The sequence below is a fragment of the Streptopelia decaocto genome, assembly GCF_964273445.1.
Source record: "Streptopelia decaocto genome assembly, contig: SUPER_29_unloc_1, whole genome shotgun sequence".
Classification (NCBI taxonomy): domain Eukaryota; kingdom Metazoa; phylum Chordata; class Aves; order Columbiformes; family Columbidae; genus Streptopelia; species Streptopelia decaocto.
In genome coordinates, this window is record NW_028117344.1 from 107,841 (window position 1) to 133,983 (window position 26,143).

Genomic DNA, 26,143 nt, shown 5'->3' on the forward strand with positions numbered 1-26,143 from the left:
TCTCCGCTCAGCAAGGCGCCGTTGACAGCGCCGGCTCGTTCCCGGGTGGGCCGCGTCGATTGGCGGAGGCGCCGCGGGGGGGGCGGGCGGAGGCGCGGGAACCGCGCGGTGATTGGCTGCGGGGCGGGGCCGCCTGTCAATCGCTGTCAGTCGGTGTCGGGGCGGCGGCGGCGGTGGGTCCCCCCCCCAATGGCAGCGGCGGGGCCCGCGGCGGCCGCGGCTCCCGCTCGGCTCCCAGCGGCGGTGGCGGCCGGGGGAAGCCGCGGGCCCCCCCCTCGGAGGCAGCCGGTGGTCGCTATGGCAACGTCTCGCAGGTAGGAGGGGCCGGGAGGGGCGCCCCGCCCCCTTGGGGGGGGTCCTGCCCTCAGGAATGGGGGTGCCCCCCCTCCTTGGGGGGGTAATTAACCCTCGGGGGGGGGGTAATTAGACCTAAAAACCCCGCTAATGAACCTGGGAGTCACCCCTTTACTCGGGATAAGGGGGTGACCCCTCTTTGGGGGGGGGGAATGGGGCAAACCCCCCCCATTAAGCTACAAAGAAGGGGTGTCTATGGGGTGACTCCCCCCCCATAAGCTGTGGGGGGTAATTTGGGGTAAATAACCCCCCCCTAAATCTATAGGGGGGGGGTTGGGGTTCCCTCCCCCCACCTGAGGGTTTTTGGGGTCCTCCCCCATATGGGGGGGGGGAGGGGGGTATTTACTGCCTCACTATGGGGGTAACCCCCCCCCACCCAACACTGGGGGGTAATTGGGGGTGTCCCCCCCCTACTAATTGGGGGAGGGGGGTAATTAGGGGGGGGGGTGTCCCCCCCAAAAGCTGAGGGAGTAAATAGGGTCACCCCACTAATTGGGGAGGGGGGGGGTAATTAGGGGTGTGTGTCCCCCAAGGAATGGGGGGGAATTAGAGGCTATTGGGGGTGTGTCCCCCCCCCACTATAGGGGTGACATTGGGGGGGGGGTGTCCCCCATAGGGGTGACATTAGGGGTGCCCCCCCCACTCTAGAGGCTGATTTTGGGGGGTTTCCCCCTTTTCCCCCCCCCCATTACAACCTCTGTGCAAAGAGGGTGTTGCCCTCATGTCTTTTTCCCTTAAAAACCCTGAGATTTTGGTTAAAATGCCCCCAAAACCTCCCCCCATCCCCATTCCCACACCCTTTGTGCCCCCCCCCCCCCAATTTTGGCTTCAAATGCCGTGATTTTGGCCAATTCCAGGGGTTTTTCCCCCAAAATCCCCCCTCTCTTTACCATTTTCCCCCTTTTTTTGCTGCTTTTCCATCAAAAAATCACCACCCGAGTGGCATTTTGGGTCGTTTCGCCCCCAAAATCCACGTTTTTTTCCTCAAAAAAAGCCATTTCAAGCCATTTTCACCGCCTCTTGAACCCGAATAGTTTGTGCCACGGCCTCTATTTAACCAATAACTTCCAATTTTGCAGCAAAACTCTTATTTTTAATGATTAAACCGGCGTTTTGGGGCAGGATCAACCAGCAAAGCCTTGCAGGGAAATACTAATTATTACCAAAAATATATTATTTTCAAAATTAATTGAATTAATTTAAATTAACGACTCTCCTGGACACACAGCCACCACCAGATTGGGCCAAATTAAATAAAATTAAGGCTTTTTTTGCCCGCTTTTATAAAATTTCCCACTTAATAATGTGTTAACCATTGAGCCCGTTTTCCCCCCAAACCCGCTCTGTTAAATTTTACCACTTTTGGAAATAAAACATTAACCAAAATGGCCGGAATTTCCCCCATTTCGCTCACCCGGCTCCTCTTCCTTTTTCTTCTCTCATTTTGCTCTTTTTCCCCAAAAAAAAAACCAGTTAAAACCATAGATTTTTGGTTCAAACGCAACAAATTGGGCAAATCTTCGCCCCCCAAAACCAAACCAAGTGGGTTTTTTGGTTCTCTCTTCCCCATTCTGGCCCCAAAATGAGGCTCCATTGGATTAAATTCTGGCTTTGTGTCTAATTTAATGCAACGATTTAATGAATTTAATTCAGATCATAGAATCATTAAGGTTGGAACAGCCGCCATTTGATCCCTGAGGTGATTCTGGCGCCATTTTGAGCCCTGAGGTGATTCTGGCGCCATTTTGATCCCTGAGGTGATTTTGGCGCCATTTTGATCCCTGAGGTGATTCTGGCGCCATTTTGAGCCATGAGGTGATTTGGGGGCAATTTTGCTGTCCCTGAGGTGATTTTGGGGCAATTTTGATGTCCCTGGGGTGATTTTGGTGCCGTTTTGATCCCTGAGGTGATTCTGGCGCCATTTTGATCCCTGAGGTGATTCTGGTGCCATTTTGATCCTGAGGTGATTCTGGCGCCATTTAGAGCCCCAAGGAGAGCAGGATGTTCCCCCTCGGGCTCCTGTTGTCCAGCCTGAACCCCCCAGGGGAGAAATCGAATGAAATAGAACAAGTGTAGGGTGTTGTAACTGGGCAGAACAACCCCAGGTTCCAGTGTGAGTTGGGAACAACCCATTGGAGAGCAGTGAAAAGGGACCTGGGGGTCCTGGGGACAGCAGGATGAGCATAAGAAAAGGGTTTAGCTCAGATACTATCAGGGTATACCTGGGGAACATATATATATATATATAATATATACAGCCATTGCACCCTGAGAACGCCCCATCTCATCTGATGTGGGAAGCTAAGCAGGGTCGGGCCCGGTCAGTGTTTGGATGGGAGACCAATGGTACCTGGTGGGGATTAGAAAGGGATGGTCAGTAGGTCAGAGAGGTTCTCCTGCTCTTCTGCTCTGCTGTTTAGTTCAGGTATTACCAAGATATACTTGGGGAACATATATATATACATATATATCATATATAGAGCCATAGCACCCTGAGAACACCCCATCTCATCTGATGTGGGAAGCTAAGCAGGGTCGGGCCCGGTCAGTGCTTGGATGGGAGACCAATGGTACCTGGGGTGGGTTAAAAGGGGGGTGGTCAGTAGGTCAGAGAGGTTCTCCTGCCCCTCTACTCTGCCCTTGAGTTGAGATATTATCAGGATATAATTGGGGAACACATATATATACATATATATAATATATACGGCCATAGCACCCTGAGAACGCCCCATCCCGTCTGATGTGGGAAGCTAAGCAGGGTCGGGCCCGGTCAGTGCTTGGATGGGAGACCGGCTGGGAACAGCGGGTGCTGTGGGCTGAGCCAGCACTGGGCCCTTGTGGCCAGGAAGCCAATGGGACCTGGGGGGGATTAGAAGGGGGTGGTCAGTAGGTCAGAGAGGTTCTCCTGCCAAGTCTTATTTTCAGTCCCATTGACTAAAATGTTGCTTTTTCGACGAGATTTTTAACAAAACGTTATGTTTTTATCACAGGTGAGGCCCCAAAATCGCCCCGTTCGGCCCCGCGATGGCGTCTCCAGCCGCCAGCCCCGACTCGTCCGTCCCCTCGGGACCGACGTCCGACTCGGAAAACCTGAGTCCCGATGAACTGGAGCTACTGGCCAAACTGGAGGAGCAGAACCGGTGCGAGATTTGGGGGGTTTGTTGGACTTTTGAAAAGATATTTCACTTAAAAATCAAAGGAGGTGCAGAACCGGTGCGAGATTTGGGGGGTTTGTTGGACTTTTGAAAAGATATTTCACTTAAAAATCAAAGGAGGAGCAGAACCGGTGCGAGATTTGGGGGGTTTGTTGGACTTTTGAAAAGATATTTCACTTAAAAATCAAAGGAGCCGGTGCCACCGGGGGGGAAATGGCGAAAATATTGGGAAAAATAAGTGACAAAAAATAGAAATAATAGAATATTAAAATATATCTTGAATATAAAATAAATTATGCGTACAATATCTATATAAATATATGGGGGAGTATCTCTGGTTTTGGGGCAACATCTCCTCTCTTGGGCCAGTTTTGGGGGAAGGTCTCCTTGTTTGGGGCTATTTTGGGTGAATATCTCCTGGTTTGGGGCTGTTTTGGGGCAAATCTGTCCTCTTTTGGGCCAGTTTTGGGGAAATATCTCCTTTTTTGAGGTCATTTTGCAGGAATTTCTCCTCATCTGGAGCTGTTTTGGGGCAATAGCTCCTCTTTTGGGTCTTTTTGGAGGGGAATATCTCCTCATTTGGGGCAGTTTTGGGGCAATATCTCCTCGTTTGGGGCTATTTTGGGTTAATATCTCCTTTTCTAGGGGCTATTTTGGGGGAAAATCTCTGGTTTTGGGGCAACATCTCCTCTCTTGGGCCAGTTTTGGGGGAAGATCTCCTTGTTTGGTTCCTTGTTTGGGGGAAGATCTCCTCATTTGGGGCTATTTTGGGTTAATATCTCCTTTTCTAGGGGCTATTTTCGATGAATATCTCTTATTCTAGGGGCTGTTTTGGGGGAATATCTCTAGTTTTGGGGCAACATCTCCTCTTTTGGGCCAGTTTTGGGGGAAGATCTCCTCATTTGGGGCTATTTTGGGTTAATATCTCCTTTTCTAGGGGCTATTTGGGTTAATATCTCCTTTTCTAGGGACTATTTTGGGGGAATATCTCTGGTTTTGGGCCAGTTTGGGGGGAAGATCTCCTCATTTGGGGCTATTTTGGGTTAATATCTCCTTTTCTAGGGGCTATTTTGGGGGAATATCTCTAGTTTTGGGGCAACATCTCCTCTTTTGGGCCAGTTTTGGGGGAAGATCTCCTCATTTGGGGCTATTTTGGGTTAATATCTCCTTTTCTAGGGGCTATTTGGGTTAATATCTCCTTTTCTAGGGACTGTTTTGGGGGAATATCTCTAGTTTTGGGCCAGTTTTGGGGGAAGATCTCCTCATTTGGGGCTATTTTGGGTTAATATCTCTTATTCTAGTGGTTATTTTGGGTTAATATCTCCTTTTCTAGGGGCTGTTTTGGGGGAATATCTCTAGTTTTGGGGCAACATCTCCTCTTTGGGGCCAGTTTTGGGGGAATATCTCTGCTTTTGGGCCAGTTTTGGAGCAGTATCTCCTCTTTGGGGCCAGTTTTGGGGCAATATGTCCATTTTTGGGTGGGTTTCTCCGCAGGCTGCTGGAGGCCGACTCCAAGTCGATGCGGTCGGTGAACGGCTCGCGCCGCAACAGCGGCTCCTCGCTGGTGTCCAGCTCCTCGGCCTCATCCAACCTCGGCCACCTGGAGGAGGACACCTGGATCCTCTGGGGCCGCGTCGTCAACGAGTGGGACGAGTGGCGCAAGAAGAAGGAAAAGCTGCTCAAAGTAAGGCCCAAAATTCAGTTTTTCCCAGCGTGTTTTAAGCCAGGTGGGGATGGGGGGTGATGGGGACAGTGGGGACAAGGACAATGGGAGGGATTGGGAGGGTGATGGGGACATGGGGGTCAGTGGGGGATGGAGGGGACATGGGGGAATAAAGACAGGGGATGATGGGGACAGTGGGGACAGGGACCAGGGGATGGGGGGGACACAGTGAGGGGACAAGGATGGGGGATGATGGGGACTGGGGGGACAAGGACAATGGGAGGGACTCGGGGGTGATGGGGACCCGGGGGTTACCGGGGGGGACAGGGACCAGGCGATGGAGGGGACACAGAGGGGGACAATGGAGGGTGATGGGGACCAGGGGGACAGGGACAATGGGAGGGACTGGGGGGTGATGGGGACCCAAGGGGGACAGGGACCAGGTGATGGGGGGGACAAGGATGGGGGGTGATGGGGACAGTGGGGACAGGGACAATGGGAGGGACTGGGGGGTGATGAGGACCCGGGGGTCACTGTGGGGGACAGGGACCAGGGGATGCAGGGGACACAGCGGGGGACAATGGAGGGTGATGGGGACCAGGGGGACAGGGACAATGGGAGGGACTGGGGGGTGATGAGGACCTGGGGGTCACTGTGGGGTACAGGGACCAGGGGATGGAGGGGACACAGCGGGGGACAATGGAGGGTGATGGGGACCAGGGGGACAGGGACTGGGAGATGGGGGGACATGGAGGGGGACAATAGAGGGTGATGGGGACAGTGGGGACAGGGACAATGGGAGGGACCTGAGGGGTGATGGGGACCCAGGGGTCACCAGGGGATGGAGAGGACATGATGGGGGACAATGGAGGGTGATGGGGACCAGGGGGGACAGGGACAATGGGAGGGACTGGGGGCTGATGAGGACCTGGGGGTCACTGTGGGGTACAGGGACCAGGGGATGGAGGGGACACAGCGGGGGACAATGGAGGGTGATGGGGACCAGGGGGGACAGGGACTGGGGGATGGGGGGACATGGAGGGGGACAATAGAGGGTGATGGGGACAGTGGGGACAGGGACAATGGGAGGGACCTGAGGGGTGATGGGGACCCGGGGGTCGCCAGGGGATGGAGAGGACATGATGGGGGACAATGGAGGGTGATGGGGACCAGGGGGGACAGGGACAATGGGAGGGACTGGGGGGTGATGGGGACCCGGGGGTCACTGGGAGGGACCGGGGGGGCACTGGGGACACTGTGAGGTCTTGGGGGGCGCTGGGGACACCACAGGGTGTGGAAACTGGAGGGTTGTGGGGGGGAATTGGTGACCGGGGATACAGCGAGACCTGGGGGACACTGGGTTGTCAACAAGGGTGTCCCAGGGGGTGTCCCCAGGGGGAAGCAACAACCCGCACACCGGGACGGGATGTTGTTCCCCCATCCGCAAAGAGCTTCCATCTCGTTGCGAAACCCTGTGGGTTTTTGGGGGTTTCTTGCCCCGTTTCTCCGCAGGAGCTCATCCGCAAAGGGATCCCCCACCACTTCCGCGCCATCGTGTGGCAGCTGCTCTGCAGCGCCACCGACATGCCCGTCAAAAACCAATATTCCGAGCTGCTCAAGATGTCGTCGCCCTGCGAGAAGCTGATCCGGCGCGACATCGCCCGCACTTACCCCGAGCACGAGTTCTTCAAGGGCCAGGACAGCCTGGGCCAGGAGGTTCTTTTCAACGTCATGAAGGTCACGTCCCGTCCCCAAACCTCAACCCGTCGCGCCTGCAAACCCACGCGCCGCTTCGGCTTTTTTTCATTGATTTTTGGTGGGTTCGGTTTCTACCGCAAGTGCCCAGAACCATCGATTCTTTCCTGGCGAAGGGACCTTGTTCCCCGTCCATACCAAGCCTCATTTTTCCTGTCGTTTGAATTAAGGAATAGATAATTTGAGTACTTCAAGGCTTGCAACATCGTGCTCACAGGAAGTGTGGTCAGCCCCCTAAAAAATGCGATTTTTGGGTGTTTCTCCCCACAGAACGCGGAGCAGGTGGCCCGGCCGATCCCCCTCCTTACATTTATCTTTATTTTGGATTGTTTTCTCCCTTCTAGGCCTATTCACTGGTGGACCGGGAGGTCGGGTACTGCCAGGGCAGCGCCTTCATCGTGGGGCTGCTGCTCATGCAGGTTCGTGATGACCCCGGGGGGGTTCGCACCCTTTGGAGACGCAGGGTTGGGGAACGGGGACGTTTTTCTCCATCCTCAGGGCCAAAACCTGCTCGTTCCCACCATCCCGCCTACTCCTAGTGGGTATCAAACCCCCCACTCACCTTTCCCTTCGCCCGGGGATGGTTCCCACCCCCATCCCAACAGCTTCCAGCGGAGTTTTGGGGGGGAATTCACGTGGTTTTGGGTCTCCAGATGCCCGAGGAAGAGGCGTTCTGCGTGTTTGTGCGGCTGATGCAGGAGTATCGCTTGCGGGAGCTCTTCAAACCCAGTATGGCCGAGCTGGGGCTCTGCATCTACCAGTTCGAGTACCTGCTGCAGGTGGGGACCCCCCAGAGCCCCCAGGGAGGTGACAGGGACAGGGACAGGGAGGTGACAGCTCTTGGGAGGAATCGGTTCCTCTGCGGAGCTCGTGTCCAGCAGCACAATCCTGGGGACATCAGGGAGGGATCTGGGGACCAGGTGTGGTTTATTGAGGGGGATGTCAGTGAGAGCCCAAGGGTGTCCCCAAGGTACCTGGGGACATGAGTGAGAGCCCGGGGTGTCCCCAAGATACCCTGGGGACATTAATGTGGCCTCAAGGATGTCGCCAAGATACCCTGGGGACATTAGTGAGAGCCCAGAGGTGTCCCCAAGGTACCTGGGGACATGAGTGAGAGCCCAAGGGTGTCCCCAAGGTACCTGGGGACATGAGTGAGAGCCCAGAGGTGTCCCCAAGATACCTGGGGACATTAGTGAGAATCCAGGGGTGTCCCCAAGGTACCTGGGGACACGAGTGAGAGCCCAGGGGTGTCCCCAAGGTGCCCTGGGGACATTAATGTGGCCTCAAGGATGTCTCCAAGATACCTGGGGACATGAGTGAGACCCCGAGGATGTTTGGGACATCAGTAAGACCCCAAGGGTGTCCAGGATGTCCCCAGGATACCTCGTGGACATCCATAAGACCCCCACGGCACCTCCATGAGGTACCTCAGGGACCATCCGTGACACCCTGGGGACTACCGGTGAGTCACCCAAAGGGACCATCCTTGTGACACCATCCCCTGAGGGACATCTGGGAGCACTTGGGGACCATCCACAACCCTCTCCCCACCAGGGGACCTTCCAGGAGCCCCCTGAGGAACCTTGTGGCCCAGTCCCAACCTCACCAGCCACAAGCGACCCCTAAACCCATCTCCCGCTCGCCGTTTCTCTTCATTTCCCCCCATTTTTCACATCCAGGAGCAGCTGCCAGAGCTGAACGTCCACTTCCGCTCACAGAGCTTCCTCACCTCCATGTACGCGTCCTCCTGGTTCCTCACCCTCTTCCTCACCACCTTCCCGCTCCCCGTGGCCACGCGTGTCTTCGACATCTTCATGTACGAGGTAACGCGCCCGCAACCGACCACGAAAACCACCTGTGGGTGCGGAAACGTTCTCCTCATGCCAACCGGGCTGGTTTTGGGGGAGAAGACCCCCGAGACCTTGAGGTGATGGCGTTGGGCTCAAGGATTTGGTCAAGCATGGCGTCAAGGGTTGGGTCAAGCGTTGGGATCAAGGGTTGGGTCAAGCGTTGGGATCAAGCATTGGGATCAAGGGTTGGGTCAAGCGTTGGGGTCAAGCGTTGGGATCAAGCATTGGGTCAAGCGTTGGGATCAAGGGTTGGGTCAAGCGTTGGGTCAAGGGTTGGGATCCAGTGTTGGGATCAAGCATTGGGTCAAGCATTGGGATTAAGCGTTGGGTCCAAGCGTTGGGTCAAGCATTGGGGTCAAGCGTTGGGATCACGGGTCGGGTCAAGGGTCGGGATCAAGCGTTGGGTCAAGCATTGGGATCAAGCGTTGGGATCAAGCGTTGGGTCCAAGCATTGGGTCAAGCATTGAGGTCAAGTGTTGGGATCAAGCATTGGGTCAAGCGTTGGGATCAAGCATTGGGGTCAAGTGTTAGGATCAACGTTGGGGTCAAGCGTTGGGATCAACGTTGGTATCAAGCGTTGGGTCAAGGGTTGGGATCAAGTGTTGGGATCAAGCATTGGGTCAAGCGTTGGATCAAGGGTTGGCTCAAGCATTGGCTCAAGCATTGGGTCAAGTGTTGGGTCAAGCATTGGGGTCAAACATTGGGTGTAGCGTTGGGTCAAACATTGGGTCAAGCGTTGGGATCAAGGGTCGGGTCAAGGGTTGGGATCAAGCGTTGGGTCAAGCGTTGGGATCAAGGGTAGGGTCAAGCGTTGGGATCAAGCACTGAGTCAAGCGTTGGGTCAAGCATTGGGGTCAAGCGTTGGGATCAACGTTGGAATCAAGCGTTGGGATCAAGTGTTGGGATCAAGCATTGGGTCAAGCGTTGGATCAAGGGTTGGCTCAAGCATTGGCTCAAGCATTGGGTCAAGTGTTGGGTCAAGCATTGGGGTCAAACATTGGGTGTAGCGTTGGGTCAAACATTGGGTCAAGGGTTGGGATCAAGCGTTGGGTCAAGCGTTGGAGTCAAGTGTTGGCTCAACCATTGGCTCAACCGTTGGGTCCTCCGGCAGGGGCTGGAGATCGTGTTCCGCGTAGGGTTGGCTCTGCTGCAGTTCAACCAGGCCGAGCTCGTCCAGCTGGACATGGAGGGGATGTCCCAGGTACGCAACGGTGCTTTGGGCTCAGCTCCATCTACGGGGACGGGGCTTAAGGTGGATTTGGCCAACAGGACGTGTTTTGGGGTCAATTTGTCCAACAGGATTTATTTTGGGGTCAATTTGTCCAACGGGACATGTTTTGGGGCAGATTTCCCCCCACATTTAGTATTTTGGGGCTGGTTTCTCCCATCTGGGCATGTTTGGGGACATATGGGCCGTATTTTGGGGCTGGTTGACAGAATAAGTTGTATTTTGGGGTGGATTTATGCAACAAGGGTGTGTTTGGGGTACATTTACCCCACAGACCCTATTTTGGGGCTGCTTTTACCCACCAACCCCTATTTGGAGCTGGTTTTACCCACCAACCCCTATTTAGAGCTGGTTTTACCCACCAACCCCTATTTTGGAGCTGGTTTTACCCACCAACCCCTATTTAGAGCTGGTTTTACCCACCAACCCCTCTTTGGAGCTGGTTTTACCCACCAACCTCTATTTAGAGCTGGTTTTACCCACCAAACCCCATTTTGAAGCTGGTTTTACCCACCAACCTCTATTTAGAGCTGGTTTTATCCACCAACTCCACTCTGGGACTAGTTTTACCCCCCAAACCCTATTTTGGAGCTGGTTTTACCCCCCAGGCCTGACTTTAGGCCCAGTTTACAGCCCAGCCTGTATCTCAGGGCCACATTTATTGTCCCCGCTATGTCCCCACAGTTCTTCCAGAAGGTGATTCCGCACCAGTTCGACAGCTGCCCCGACAAGCTCATCCTCAAAGCCTCGCAGGTCAAGTTCAACGCCAAGAAGATGAAGAGGTGACAGGGGGGACACGTGGGGCTCGTGGGGGCGCAGGGACTGTCCCCAGCACGCGTCCCAGCCCGTGTCCCCATGTCCCCGCAGGCTGGAGAAGGAGTACGCAGCCATCAAGAACAAGGAGATGGAGGAGCAGATCGAGATCAAGGTGACTCGGGGCCACCTGGTCCATCTCTGGGGCCACTTTGTCCCATCCTGGGGTCACTTTGTCCCATCCTGGGGCCATCTAAGGTGTCCTGGGGCCACTTTGTCCCATCCTGGGGCCACCTAAGCTGTCCTAGGGTGACCTAAGCCACCCTGGGGCCACTTTGTCACATCCCTGGGGCCACCTGAGCCATTCTTGGGGCCACCTAAGCTGTCCTAGGGCCACCTAAGCCACCCTGGGGCCACCTGAGGTGTCCTAGGGCCACTTTGTCCCATCTCTGGGGCCACTTTGTTCCATCTTGGGGCCACCTTGTCCCATTCTGGGGCCACCTAAGGTGTCCTGGGGCCACTTTGTCCCATCCTGGGGCCACCTGAGCTGTCCTAGGGCCACCTAAGCCACCCTGGGGCCACCTGAGGTGTCCTAGGGCCACTTTGTCCCATCTCTGGGGCCACTTTGTTCCATCTTGGGGCCACCTTGTCCCATTCTGGGGCCACCTAAGGTGTCCTGGGGCCACTTTGTCCCATCCTGGGGTCACTTTGTCCCATCCTGGGGCCACCTAAGGTGTCCTGGGGCCACCTTGTCCCATCCTGGGGTCACCTAAGGTGCCCTGGGGCCACTTCATCCCTTCTTGGGGCCACCTGGCCCATTCCTGGGGCCACTTTGTCCCATCCTGGGGCCACCTAAAGTGTCCTGGGGCCACCATGACCCATCCCAAGGCCACTTAATGTGTCCCCAGGGCCACTTTGTCCCCAACTTGGGCTCGTTTGACTCTTTCCTCCCTATTTTTGGCCCCCCACAGCGGCTCCGCACCGAGAACCGGCTGCTCAAGCAGCGAATCGAGACCCTGGAGAAGGTAAACCCCCCCGGGCACCCCAAAACCACACCTGGGCACTCCAAAAAACCATGGGGGGGCACCTCAAAACCCCCCTAGGACACCCAAAATCCCCCCAGGGCTCCCCAAAAACTCACTGGGTGCACCCAAAAACCATCGGAGCACCCCAAAAACCCGGCGAGGGACCCAAAAAAGATACTGGGGCACCCCAAAAAATACAAGGGCAACCCTAAAACCCAATTGGGGACCCCAGAAAACCCCCAGGTAACCCCAGAAACCACTGGGGCGCCCCAAAAAAGACCACTGGGTGACCCCAAAAATCCACTGGGTGCACCCAAAACCACTCCAGGGTACCCCAAAAAAAACCCTGGGGACCCCCAAAAACCCACCAGGGGACCCCAAAGCCTCCAGGGCACCCCAAAAATACACCAGGAATCCCCCAAAACCCACCCAGGGCACCCTTAAAACCCCCAGAGGGGCACCCCAAATGCCCCCAGGGGCACCCAAACCCCCCCAGGGGACCCCAAAACCCCCCCAGTCACCCCAAAAACCTCCTGGCTCACCCCAAAACCCCACAGATTGCACCCAAAACCACCCCAGGGTACCCACAAACCAACTGGGTGCACCCAAAATATCCCCCGGGGGGGGGGGGGGCCGGGGCACCCATGGGTGCAACCCCAACCGCCTTTTGCACCCCCAAACTCCCGGCACCGCTTTGGGGCAAAAAAAGGCGATTTTGGTGCAACAAGCGGCTGCTTCATTTCCCGCCCCCAGGAGGTGGAAAATGCTCAATTTAGGGACAAAAAAGGGGGGGGAAGTGCCCAAATCTTGGGAAATCCCCCCAAAACGGGGGCGCGGGAAGGTCCCCGGGCGCCTCCGCGGCTCCTCGTTAAGCCGGTTCCTCGTTAAGCTCATTAAGCTGGTTCCTCTTGCTCTCTCCTCTCTCTGGCCGCAGGAGAGCGCGGCCCTGGCCGACCGCCTCATCCAGGTAGCGTCAAAAAGCACTATTTTGCCCTTTTCCGCTTCGTTTTAACCCTTTTCCGCTTCATTTTAACCCTTTTCCGCTTCGTTTTAACCCTTTTCCGCTCCATTTTCACATTTTCCGCTCGTTTTTAACCTTTTCTGCTTCATTTTAACCCTTTTCTGCTTCATTTGAACCCATTTCTGTTTCAATTTAACCCTTTTCCGCTTCATTTTAACCCATTTCCGCCTCATTTTAACCCATTTCCGCCACTTTTTAACCCATTTCCGCTTCATTTTAACCCTTTTCTGCTTCATTTCCACCTATTTCTGATTCATTTTAACCCTTTTCCGCCTCATTTTAACCCATTTCTGATTCATTTCAACCCATTTCTGCCACTTTTTAACCTTTTCCCGCCTCATTTTAACCCATTTCTGATTCATTTCAACCCATTTCTGCCACTTTTTAACCTTTTCCCGCTTCATTTTCACCCATTTCTGATTCATTTGAACTTTTTTCGCTTCATTTTAACCCTTTTCCGCCTCATTTTAATCCTTTTCCGCCTCATTTTAACCCATTTTCGCCACTTTTTAACCCATTTCCGCTTCATTTTAAACCTTTTCTGCTTCGTTTCCACCTATTTCTGATTCATTTGAACCTTTTCCCGCTTCATTTTCACCCATTTCTGATTCATTTCAACCCATTTCTGCCACTTTTTAACCTTTTCCCGCTGCATTTTCACCCATTTCTGATTCATTTGAACTTTTTTCGCTTCATTTTCACCCTTTTAACCCTTTTCCGCCTCATTTTAACCCATTTCCGCCACTTTTTAACCCATTTCCGCTTCATTTTAAACCTTTTCTGCTTCGTTTCCACCTATTTCTGATTCATTTGAACCTTTTCCCGCTTCATTTTCACCCATTTCTGATTCATTTCAACCCATTTCTGCCACTTTTTAACCTTTTCCCGCTTCATTTTCACCCATTTCTGACTCATTTGAACCTTTTTTTGCCTCATTTTAACCCTTTTCCACCTCATTTTATCCCGTTTCCGCCACTTTTTAACCTTTTCCCGCTTCGTTTTAATCCGTTTCTGATTCATTTTCACCCTTTTCTGCTTCATTTTAACCCATTTCCGCCACTTTTTAACCTTTTCCTGCTTCGTTTTAACCCATTTCCGTTTCATTTTAACCCTTTTCTGCTTCATTTTAACCCATTTCCGCTTCTTTTTAACCCATTTCCACCACTTTTTAACCCTTTTCCACTTCATTTTACCCCTTTGCTGCTTTTCCGGAGGCTCCCGCGTCCCTTCCCCACCTTGGGGGGTGGGGAAAATGGGGCTTTGGGGCCCGTTTTGGGCGTCACCCCCTTGTCCCCATTATCACGCCCTTGTCCCCATTGTCACCCCATTGTCCCCAGCGTCCCCCAGTGTCACCCCATGTCCCCCTGCAGTGACATGGGGGTTCAGAACTGGATTCCGGATGGATTCAATGACATGTCCCCAGTGTCACCCTCTTGTCCCCAGTGTCACCTTCATGTCCCCATCATCACCCAGTGTCACCTCATGTCCCCCCCCCAGTGACCTGGGGGCTCAGAACCAGGTGCCGGATGGATTCAGTGACGTGTCCCCAGTGTCACCTCTTTGTCCCCAATGTCACCCCCTTGTCCCCAGTGTCACCTTCATGTCCCCATCATCAGCCAGTGTCACCTCATGTCCCCCCCCAGTGACCTGGGGGCTCAGAACTGGGTTCCGGATGGATTCAATGACATGTCCCCAGTGTCACCTCTTTGTCCCCAATGTCACCCCCTTGTCCCCAGTGTCACCTTCATGTCCCCATCATCAGCCAGTGTCACCTCATGTCCCCCCCCAGTGACCTGGGGGCTCAGAACTGGGTTCCGGATGGATTCAATGACATGTCCCCAGTGTCACCCTCTTGTCCCCAGTGTCACCTTCATGTCCCCATCATCACCCAGTGTCACCTCATGTCCCCCCCCAGTGACCTGGGGGCTCAGAACCAGGTGCCGGATGGATTCAGTGACGTGTCCCCAGTGTCACCTCTTTGTCCCCAATGTCACCCCCTTGTCCCCAGTGTCACCTTCATGTCCTCATCATCATCCCGTGTCACCTCATGTCCCCACCCAGTGACCTGGGGGCTCAGAACTGGGTTCCAGATGGATTTGGTGACGTGTCCCCAGTGTCACCTCCTTGTCCCCACTGGTGTCCCCATGTCCCCGACGGTGTCCCCATGTCCCTGGTGGTGTCCCCATGTCCCCGGTGGTGTCCCTGTGTCCCTGGCGGTGTCCCCATGTCCCTGGCGGTGTCCCCTCTGGTGTCCCCAGTGTCCCCCGTGGTGTCCCCATGTCCCCAGCGCTGTCCCCGTGTCCCTGGTGGTGTCCCCATGTCCCCAGTGTCCCCGGTGGTGTCCCCATGTCCCCGGTGGTGTCCCTAGTCATGTCCCCATGTCCCCGGCGGTGTCCCTGTGTCCCCAGTGGTGTTCCTATGTCCCTAGTCATGTCCCCGGCGGTGTCCCCATGTCCCCTGTGGTGTCCCCATGTCCCCGGTGGTGTCCCCATGTCCCTGGCTGTGTCCCCATGTCCCCTATGGTGCCCCCGGCGGTGTCCCCATGTCCCCGGCGGTGTCCTTGTGTCCCTGGCGGTGTCCCTATGTCCCCATGTCCCTGGCTGTGTCCCCCTGTCCCTGGCTGTGTCCCCATGTCCCCGGTGGTGCCCCCGGCGGTGTCCCCATGTCCCCGGCGGTGTCCCTATGTCTCCATGTCCCCAGTGTCCCCAGCGGTGTCCCCAGTGTCCCCGGCGGTGTCCCTATGTCCCCAGTGGTGTCCCTGTGTCCCTAGTCATGTCCCCATGTCCCCGGCGGTGTCCCTGTGTCCCCATGTTCCCAGTGGTGTCCCCATGTCCCTGGCTGTGTCCCCATGTCCCCGGCGGTGTCCCCGGTGGTGTCCCCATGTCCCCGGTGGTGTCCCCGTGTCCCCAGTGGTATCCCTATGTCCCCGGTGGTGTCCCCATGTCCCCTATGGTGCCCCCGGCGGTGTCCCCATGTCCCCGGCGGTGTCCCTATGTCCCCATGTCCCCAGTGGTGTCCCCATGTCCCTGGCTGTGTCCCCATGTCCCTGGTGTCCCTGGCGGTATCCCCAGTGTCCCCAGTGGTGTCCCCATGTCCCTGGCTGTGTCCCCATGTCCCCGGTGGTGCCCCTGGCAGTGTCCCCATGTCCCCTCTGGTGTCCCCAGTGTCCCCAACGGTGTCCCCATGTCCCCGGTGGTGTCCCCCTGTCCCTGGCTGTGTCCCCATGTCCCCGGTGGTGCCCCCGGCGGTGTCCCCATGTCCCCGGTGGTGTCCCTGGCGGTGTCCCTATGTCCCCATGTCCCCGGCTGTGTCCCCATGTCCCTGGCTGTGTCCCCATCTCCCCTATGGTGCCCCCGGCGGTGTCCCCACGTCCCCGGCGGTGTCCCTGTGTCCCTGGTGTTGTCCCTATATCCCCATGTCCCTGGCTGTGTCCCCATGTCCCTGGCTGTGTCCCCATGTCCCCGGTGGTGCCCCCGGCGGTGTCCCCACGTCCCCGGCGGTGTCCCCGGCGGTGTCCCCACGTCCCCGGCGGTGTCCCCGTGTCCCCAGGGCCAGGTGACGCGCGCGCAGGAGGCCGAGCAGAACGACGTGATCCGGCGGGAGCTGGCGGTGGCCAAGCAGAAGTGCAGCTCGGCCACCCAGAACCTGCAGCGCGCACAGAGCACCATCCGCCAGCTGCAGGGACAGCAGGTGCGGCCCAAGCGTCCCCTCGTGTCCCCTCATGTCCCCTCGTGTCCCCTCATGTCCCCAGGCACCCCCCAGGCATCTCCAGGCATCCCCTGACGTCCCCAGGCATCCCCTGGTGTCCCCTGATGTCCTCAGGCATCCCCAGGCATCCCCTGATGTCCCCAGGTGTCCCCTGATGTCCTCGGGCATCCCCAAGCATCTCCTGGTGTCCCCAAGTGTCCAAGTGTCTGAGGTGTGTCCCCAGGCATCCCCTAATGTCCCCTGGTGTCCCCAGGTGTCCCCAGATGTTCCAGGTGTTTCCTGGTGTTCCCTGATGTCCCCAGGTATCCCCTGATGTCCTCAGGCATCCCCTGGTGTCCCCTGATGTCCTGGGGCATTCCCAAGCATCTCCTGGTGTCCCCAAGTGTCCAAGTGTCTGAGGTGTGTCCCCAGGCATCCCCTAATGTCCCCTGGTGTCCCCAGATGTTCCAGGTGTTTCCTGGTGTCCCCTGATGTCCCCAGGTATCCCCTGATGTCCTCAGGCATCCCCTGGTGTCCCCTGATGTCCCCAGGTGTCCCCTAATGTCCTCAGGCATCCCCAGGCATCTCCTGGTGTCCCCAAGTGTCCCAGCTGTCCCCTGGTGTCCCCTCATGTCCAAGTGTCTGAGGTATGTCCCCTGGTGTCCCCAAGTGTCCCCAGATGTTCCAGGTGTTTCCTGGTGTCCCCTGATGTCCTCAGGCATCCCCAGGCATCCCCTGATGTCCCCAGGTGTCCCCTGATGTCCTCAGGCATCCCCTGGTGTCCCCTGATGTCCTGGGGCATTCCCAAGCATCTCCTGGTGTCCCCAAGTGTCCCAGCTGTCCCCTGCTGTCCCAGCTGTCCCAAAGTGTCTGAGGTGTCCTCAGGCATCCCCTGGTGTCCCCAGGTGTCTCCAGATGTCCCCAGCTGTCCCCAGGAGTCCCCAGGCATCCCTTCATGTCCCAGGTGTCCCCAAGTGTCCCCAGGTGTCCCCTGATGTCCCCAGGTGTCACCAGGTATCCCCAGACATCCCCTCGTGTCCCCAAGTGTCCGAGATGTCCCCAACTGTCCCCTGGCATCCCTCCTGCTGTCCCCTGGTGTGCCCACCTGCCTTGGGGACAGTGACCCTCGGTGACAATGCTGTGTTTTGGTGACAGGGTGACGCGGAGCTGGTGTCGCGGCTGCAGTCGGAGCTGCAGCGCTCGCGGCTGCGGGAGAGCGAGAGCCGGGGGCAGCTGCGGCAGCTCCAGCACCGCCTGGGGCTGCTCGAGAAGGTGACACACGGGGACACGGGGACCGGGAGGGACCCACGAGTGGCCCTGGGGACAGGGAGGGACCCATGAGTGGCCTTGGGGATGGGGCAGGGGGGATGACCCACAGTGGCCCTGGGGACAGGGAGTGTCATACAAGTGGGTTTGGGGACAAGGAGGGACCCACGAGTGGCCCTGGGGATGGGGACAGTCCTGATGTCCCCTGCTGTCCCCAATGTCCCCGCAGCAGAGCGCACTGCCTGGGGAGGTTCTGCTGGGGCTGCCTTGGGTGTCCCCTGCTGTCCCTGTGTCCCCATGTCCCCTGCTGTCCCTGTGTCCCCTGTCCCCATGTCCTCTGCTGTACCCGGCCATCCCCGATCTCCCTGTGTCCCTGCTGCTGTTGCCATGTCCCCTGTCCCTGCTGTCCCCTGATCTCCCTGTGTCCCTGCTGTCCCCTGTCCCTGCTGTCCCCTGATCTCCCTGTGTCCCTGCTGTCCCCTGTCCCCAGCCATCCCCTGGTCTCCCTGTGTCCCTGCTGTCCCCGTGTCCCCTGTCCCCGGCTGTCCCCTGACCTCCTTGTGTCCCTGATGTGCCTGTGTCCCCATGTCTCCTGCTGTCCCTGTGTCTCCTGTCCCCTGCTGTCCCCGTGTCCCCTGTCCCCATGTCCCCTGTCCCTGCTGTCCCCTGATGTCCCCGCTGTCCCCGCAGCAGAGCACGCTGCCCGGGGAGGCTCCGCTGCTGCGGCTGCAGGAGGAGCTGCAGGCGCTGGGGCTGCGCGAGGCCGAGGCCGCTCAGTCGCTGGCGCAGCTGCAGCAGCAGCTCAGGGACCTCAGTGACACCTGGCAGGTACGCCTGGGTCCCCTCCCGGACGCCTGGGTCCCTCCTGGACACCTGGGTCCCCTCCTGGACTCCTGGGTCCCCTCCTGGATACCTGGGTCCTCTGTGGACGCCTGGGTTCCCTCCACATGCCTGGGTGTGACCCCCCCCCAACACCTGGGTCCCCTCCACATGCCTGGGTGTGTCCCTCCCCAACACTGGGGTCCCTCCTGGACACCTGGGTCCCCTCCACATGCCTGCCTGGGTGTGTCCCCTCCCAACACCTGGGTCCCCTCCACATGACTGGGTGTGACCCCCCCCCAACACCTGGGTCCCCTCCACATGCCTGGGTGTGTCCCCCCCAACACCTGGGTCCCCTCTCAGACACCTGGGTCCCCTCCACATGCCTGGGTGTGTCCCCCCCCAACACCTGGGTCCCTCCCGGACACCTGGGTCCCCTCCACATGCCTGGGTGTGTCCCCCCCCAACACCTGGGTCCCTCCCGGACACCTGGGTCCCCTCCACATGACTGGGTGTGACCCCCCCCCCAACACCTGGGTCCCCTCCCGGACACCTGGGTCCCCTCCACATGCCTGGGTGTGTCCGCCCCCAACATCTGGGTCCCCTCCCGGACGCCTGGGTCCCTCCTGGACGCCTGGGTCCCCTCCACATGCCTGGGTGTGTCCCCCCCCAACACCTGGGTCCCCTCCCGGACACCTGGGTCCCCTCCACATGACTGGGTGTGACCCCCCCCCCAACACCTGGGTCCCCTCCCGGACACCTGGGTCCCCTCCCGGACGCCTGGGTCCCCTCCCGGATGCCTGGGTCCCCTCCTGAACACCTGGGTCCCCCCTGGACGCCTGGGTTCGCTCCCGGACTCCTGGGTCCCTCCCGAACGCCTGGCTCCCCTCCTGGACGCCTGGGTTCCCTCCTGGCCACCTTGTCCCCTCCTGGCCACCTGCGTCCCTTGTCCCAACACCTGGTTCCCCTGCCATCCCCCGGGTCCCCTCCCTGCCACCCACGTCCCCTCCATGTCCCCTCTGGTGGACACTGACACTGTGGGGTGGGAAAGCCACCGGGGCGCTGCGGGACGTCACCGCGTCGCGGGACATCACCGCGTCACGGGGTGTCACCGCGCTGCGGGATGTCACTGTGTTTCAGGACGTCACTGAGCTGCGGGACGTCCCGGCGCTGCAGGGGGACCCGGCGCTGCAGGACGTCACCGAGCTGCAGGATGTCACGGCGCTGCGGGACGTCACCGCGCTGCAGCGGGCGCTGGTGGCCGCGCGGCTGCGGGAGGCGCAGGCCCAGGGGCAGCTGCGGGGGCTGCGCGTGCGGCTGCTGCAGCTGGAGACGCAGGTGGGTGAACTGGGAGGGACTGGGAGCACTGGGAGGGACTGGGGGGTCAGCTGGGGGGACTGGGAGGGACTGGGAGCTCAGCTGGGAGGACTGGGAGCACTGGGAGGGACTGGGGACTCAGCTCAGGGAACTGGGAGCACTGGGATGGACTGGGGGAACTGGGAGGGACTGGGAGCTCACCTGGGGGGACTGGGAGGGACTGGGAGCACTGGGAAGGACTGGGAGCTCAGCTGGGGGGACTGGGAGCACTGGGAGGGACTGGGGGCTCAGCTGGGGGAACTGGGAGGGACTGGGAGCTCAGCTGGGAGGACTGGGAGCACTGGGAGGGACTGGGGACTCAGCTCAGGGAACTGGGAGCACTGGGATGGACTGGGAGCACTGGGAGGGACTTGGAGCTTAGCTGGGGGAACTGGGAGGGACTGGGAGCACTGGGAAGGACTGGGAGCTCAGCTGGGGGGACTGGGAGCACTGGGAGGGACTGGGGGCTCAGCTGGGGGAACTGGGAGCACTGGGATGGACTGGGGGAACTGGGAGGGACTGGGAGCTCAGCTGTGGGGACTGGGAGGGACTGGGGGAACCAGGAGGGACTGGGAGCACTGGGAGGGACTGGGGGCTCAGCTCGGGGAACTGGGAGCACTGGGATGGACTGGGGGAACTGGGAGGGACTGGGAGCTCAGCTGTGGGGACTGGGAGGGACTGGGAGCACTGGGAGGGACTGGGCGTACTGGGAGGGACTGGGAGCACTGGGAGGGACTGGGGGCTCAGCTGGGGGAACTGGGAGCACTGGGATGGACTGGGGGAACTGGGAGGGACTGGGAGCGCAGCTGTGGGGACTGGGAGGGACTGGGAGCACTGGGAGGGACTGGGAGCTCAGCTGGGGGAACTGGGAGCACTGGGATGGACTGGGGGAACTGGGAGGGACTGGGAGCTCAGCTGTGGGGACTGGGAGGGACTGGGAGCACTGGGAGGGACTGGAGGAACTGGGAGGGACTGGGAGCTCAGCTGTGCGGACTGGGAGGGACTGGGAGCACTGGGAAGGACTGGGAGCTCAGCTGGGGGGACTGGGAGCACTGGGAGGGACTGGGGGCTCAGCTGGGGGAACTGGGAGGGACTGGGAGCTCAGCTGTGGGGACTGGGAGGGACTGGGAGCACTGGGAGGGACTGGGAGTACTGGGAGGGACTGGGAGCACTGGGAGGGACTGGGGGCTCAGCTCGGGGAACTGGGAGCACTGGGATGGACTGGGGGAACTGGGAGGGACTGGGGGCTCGGCTGGGGGGACTGGGAGGGACTGGGAGCTCAGCTGGGGGGACTGGGAGGACCAGGAGGGACTGGGAGCACTGGGAAGGACTGGGTGCTCAGATGGGTGAACTGGGAGCACTGGGAGGGACTGGGGGCTCAATTGGGGGAACTGGGAGGGACTGGGAGCACTGGGAGGGACTGGCCAGGGGGTGCCAGGGGGTGCCAGTGACTTCAGTGTCCCCACAGGGTCACCTGCAGGAGCGGCTGTGGGTGACAGTGACACAGTGACAGGGTGACGGTGTCACCAGTGTCCCCACAGGGACACCTCCTGCAGGAGCAGCTGCGGGTGACAGTGACACAGTGACAGGGTGACGGTGTCACCAGTGTCCCCACAGGATCACCTCCTGCAGGAGCAGCTGTGGGTGACAGTGACACAGTGACAGGGTGACGGTGTCACCAGTGTCCCCACAGGATCACCTCCTGCAGGAGCAGCTGCGGGTGACAGTGACACAGTGACAGGGTGACGGTGTCACCAGTGTCCCCACAGGGTCACCTCCTGCAGGAGCAGCTGCGGGTGACAGTGACACAGTGACAGGGTGACGGTGACACAGTGACAGGGTGACGGGGTCTCTGGTGTCCCCACAGGGTCACCTCCTGCAGGAGCAGCTGCGGGTGACAGTGACACAGTGACAGGGTGACGGTGTCACCAGTGTCCCCACAGGATCACCTCCTGCAGGAGCAGCTGCGGGTGACAGTGACACAGTGACAGGGTGACGGTGACACAGTGACAGGGTGACGGGGTCTCTGGTGTCCCCACAGGGTCACCTCCTGCAGGAGCAGCTGCGGGTGACGGTGACACAGGCGCAGGGGCTGCAGGCGCAGCTCAGCGAGAGCCACCGCAAACACGCCGAGGCCCAGTGCAAGGTGGGACACTTGGGGACATCTGGGGACATTCGGGGACACCTCTGGCAACTCACTGGGGACACACAGGGACACCCCTGTCACCTCCCCTGGGGCACCCACAGACCATCCCCTGGTGTCACCGTTGTGCCCTCCATGGGGACACCCCTGTCCCCTCCTGTGGGGACATCACTGTCCCCAGCCACAGCCCTTCCACAGTGTCCCCGTGTCCCCTCCATGTCCCCTCGTCCCTTCCCACATTGTCCCCATGTCCCCTCTATAATGTCCCCATGTCCCCTCCCATGGGTTCCCAGTGTCCCCATGTCCCCTCCGGTGGGGTCCCAGTGTCCCCATGTCCCCTCTATAGTGTCCCCATGTCCCCTCTATAGTGTCCCCGTGTCCCCTCTGGTGGGGTCCCAGTGTCCCCATGTCCCCATGTCCCCTCCTATGGATCCCATTGTCCCCTCCCAGTGTCCCCGTGTCCCCTCTTCCTTTCCCACATTGTCCCCATGTCCCCTCTATAGTGTCCCCGTGTCCCCTCCCATGGGTTCCCAGTGTCCCCATGTCCCCTCTATAGTGTCCCCATGTCCCCTCTATAGTGTCCCCGTGTCCCCTCTGGTGGGGTCCCAGTGTCCCATGTCCCCTCTGGTGGGGTCCCAGTGTCCCCATGTCCCCTCTGTAGTGTCCCCATGTCCCCTCCTATGGATCCCATTGTCCCCTCCCAGTGTCCCTGTGTCCCCTCTTCCTTTCCCATATTGTCCCCATGTCCCCTCTATAGTGTCCCCGTGTCCCCTCTGGTGGGGTCCCAGTGTCCCATGTCCCCTCCGGTGGGGTCCCAGTCTCCCCATGTCCCCTCTGTAGTGTCCCCTTGTCCCCTCCTATAGATCCCATTGTCCCCGTGTCCCCTCCATTGGGGTCCCCATGTCCCCTCCATGTCCCCACGTCCCCTCCACCCACTGTCCCCCTATGTCCCCTCCATGTCCCCACGTCCCCTCCACCCACTGTCCCCCTATGTCCCCTTGTCCCCAGGGCTGGGTGGGGAGGTGGGCACATGTGTCCCCAGAGCCAGAGCAAGGAGGAGGTCCTGACTGTGGCGGGGGGAGGGCAGGGAGGTGACACAGGTGACACTTGTGTCCCCAGAGCAAGGAGGAGGTCCTGGCTGTGGGGGGGTGGGCAGGGAGGTGACACAGGTGACACTTGTGTCCCCAGAGCAAGGAGGAGGTCCTGGCCGTGCGGCTGCGTGAGGCCGAGAGTCTGGCGGCCGTGGCCGAACTGCGGCAGAGAGTGGCCGAGCTGGAGATCCAGGTGACAGGGGACATGTGGGGACACGGGGACATGGGGGGACGTGGGGACACAGGGCAACAGACTGGCAGCCCTGGCTGAGCTGGAGGTGACACAGGGGGACATGGGGGACACCGGGGAGCACACGGAGGTGACGGGGGACACGGGTACAGGGGGGTGGCAGGGGAGCAAGAGGGGACAGGGAGACAAGGGGACATGGGGGGGTGACAGGGGGACAAGGCACAGTCTGGTGGCCCTGGCAGAGCTGGAGATCCAGGTGACAGGGGACATGGGGGGGACATGGCGGGACATGGGGACATGGCGGGACGTGGGGACACAGGGCAACAGACTGGCAGCCTTGGCTGAGCTGGAGGTGACACAGGGGGACATGGGGGACACCGGGGAGCACACGGAGGTGACGGGGGACACGGGTACAGGGGGGTGGCAGGGGAGCAAGAGGGGACAGGGAGACAAGGGGACATGGGGGGGTGACAGGGGGACAAGGCACAGTCTGGTGGCCCTGGCAGAGCTGGAGATCCAGGTGACATGGGGACATGGCGGGTGACAGAGGTGCTGAGGTGACAGGGAGGTGACAGGGGGAGTGTGTCCCTTGTCCCCAGCGTGAGGAGGGGCTGCTGCAGGGCCAGCTCGACCATCCGGACATGGGGACAGGGGATGATGGGAGGTGACATGGGGACAGGAGGTGACAGGGGGACCCTGTCCCTTGTCCCCAACGTGAGGAGGGGCTGCTCCAGGGCCAGCTCGACCATCCGGACATGGGGACAGGGGATGATGGGAGGTGACATGGGGACAGGAGGTGACAGGGGGACCCTGTCCCTTGTCCCCAACGTGAGGAGGGGCTGCTCCAGGGCCAGCTCGACCATCTGGACATGGGCCAGGGGGGTACAGGGGGTGACGGGAGGTGACATGGGGACAGGAGGTGACAGGGGGACCCTGTCCCTTGTCCCCAGCGTGAGGAGGGGCTGCTCCAGGGCCAGCTCGACCATCCGGACATGGGGACGGGGGGGGACGGGGGGTGATGGGAGGTGACATGGGGACAGGAGGTGACAGGGGGACCGTGTCCCTTGTCCCCAGCGTGAGGAGGGGCTGCTCCAGGGCCAGCTCGACCACTCGGACGCCGCCCAGTACATCCGGCAGCTCAAGGGCCACATCGAGGAGCTCAAGGCCGAGGTGAGGGGACAACACGGTGTCACCTGGGCCTGTCACATCGCCCACAGTGTCACCTGGGCCTGTCCCATCACCCCTGGTGTCCCTTGTCCCCTTGTCCCATCACCCCCAGTGTCCCCTTGTCCCCATTCCCTTGTCCCACCACCCAACCCATCATGTCCCCACATCCCATCACCCCTGGTGTCCCCAATGTCCCTTGTCCCCTTGTCCCACCACCCCCAGTGTCCCCATGTCCCTGTCCCCTTGTCCCATCACCCCCAGTGTCCCCTTGTCCCCATCCCCTTGTCCCACCACCCAACCCATCGTGTCCCCACATCCCATCACCCCTGGTGTCCCCAATGTCCCTTGTCCCCTTGTCCCATCACCCCCAGTGTCCCCATGTCCCCATTCCCTTGTCCCACCACCTCCAGTGTCCCCATGTCCCTGTCCCCTTGTCCCATCACCCCTGGTGTCCCTTTGTCCCCATGTCCTTGTCCCTTTGTCCCATCATCCCCAGTGTCCCCATGTCCCCATTCCCTTGTCCCACCACCTCCAGTGTCCCCATGTCCCTGTCCTCTTGTCCCATCACCCCTGGTGTCCCTTTGTCCCCATGTCCTTGTCCCTTTGTCCCATCACCCTCGGTGTCCCCATGTCCCCTTGTCCCCATCCCCTTGTCCCACCACCCATCATGTCCCCATGTCCTATCACCCGTTGTGTCCCCATGTCCCCTTGTCTCATCACCCATTGTGTCCCCATGTCCTTTGTCCCCTTGTCCCATCACCCATTGTGTCCCCATGTCCTTTGTCCCATCATTCCCGGTGTCCCCATGTCCCTGTCCCCGCAGATCCGGCTGCTACGGGGCCCCCTGCCCTTTGGGGCGGTGGCCTTGGGGACACGGCTTGGGGACGAGGACTCGCTGGGCTCCTCGGATGACGAGCTGCCACCCTTCGCCCACGGGGACATCAGGGACCTCAGGGACATGGGGGACATTGGTGACAGCAGCGACAGCGAGCCTGAGGGGACACCTGCAGCACCGTGACCCTTGGGGACACCGGGGACATCAAGAAGACCGAGGGGATGTCAAAGACATCGGGGACATCAAGACTGAGGGGACACGCAGCACCATGACCCTTGGGGACATCAGGGGACAGCGAGGTTGAGGGACATCGGGGACAGTGAAACTGAAAGGACACCTGCAGCACCGTGACCCTTGGGGGACATCAGGGGACAGCAAGACTGAGGGGACACCTGTGGCACCGTGACCCTTGGGGGACATCAGGGGACAGCAAGACTGAGGGGACACCTGTGGCACCGTGACCCTTGGGGACATCAGGGGACAGCAAGACTGAGGGGACACCTGTGGCACCGTGACCCTTGGGGACATCAGGGGACAGCAAGACTGAGGGGACACCTGTGGCACCGTGACCCTTGGGGACATCGGGGGACAGCAAGACTGAGGGGACACCTGTGGCACCGTGACCCTTGGGGACATCGGGGGACAGCAAGACTGAGGGGACACCTGTGGCACCGTGACCCTTGGGGACATCAGGGGACAGCAAGACTGAGGGGACACCTGTGGCACCGTGACCCTTGGGGACATCGGGGGACAGCAAGACTGAGGGGACACCTGTGGCACCATGA

The 26,143-nt window shown here is 59.4% G+C and overlaps 1 protein-coding gene across 4 annotated transcripts; it reads left to right on the top strand.

The window, feature by feature from the left end:
* Window positions 1–137: 137 nt before the first annotated feature.
* EVI5L (ecotropic viral integration site 5 like) lies at window positions 138–25,851 on the top strand. 4 transcript variants are annotated; one of them, XM_082076455.1, is made up of 20 exons: window positions 138–314; window positions 3,345–3,494; window positions 5,004–5,193; window positions 6,685–6,909; window positions 7,272–7,346; window positions 7,581–7,706; window positions 8,607–8,750; window positions 9,889–9,978; window positions 10,690–10,787; window positions 10,873–10,933; window positions 11,730–11,783; window positions 12,718–12,750; window positions 16,354–16,494; window positions 17,647–17,763; window positions 18,448–18,585; window positions 19,717–19,914; window positions 21,974–22,078; window positions 23,264–23,359; window positions 24,431–24,526; window positions 25,347–25,851. In XM_082076455.1, exons 2-20 carry the CDS (start codon window positions 3,379–3,381, stop codon window positions 25,539–25,541), a joined length of 2,298 nt encoding a protein of 765 aa, XP_081932581.1. In that variant the 5' UTR covers window positions 138–314; window positions 3,345–3,378; the 3' UTR covers window positions 25,542–25,851. The 4 variants fall into 4 exon arrangements, with proteins under 4 accessions (XP_081932581.1, XP_081932584.1, XP_081932582.1 ...); XM_082076458.1 differs by having other exon boundaries at window positions 19,771–19,914; XM_082076456.1 differs by having other exon boundaries at window positions 18,451–18,585.
* The last annotated feature ends 292 nt before the right edge of the window (window positions 25,852–26,143 follow it).

Excerpts from the sequence above, each read along its gene's own strand:
- EVI5L (XM_082076455.1), top strand. The coding sequence starts at position 3,379 with ATGGCGTCTCCAGCCGCCAGCCCCGACTCGTCCGTCCCCTCGGGACCG. Across the intron at positions 9,979-10,689 it reads ACATGGAGGGGATGTCCCAG|TTCTTCCAGAAGGTGATTCC; the intron begins GTACGCAACGGT and ends ATGTCCCCACAG. Across the intron at positions 23,360-24,430 it reads TGGCCGAGCTGGAGATCCAG|CGTGAGGAGGGGCTGCTCCA; the intron begins GTGACAGGGGAC and ends CCTTGTCCCCAG.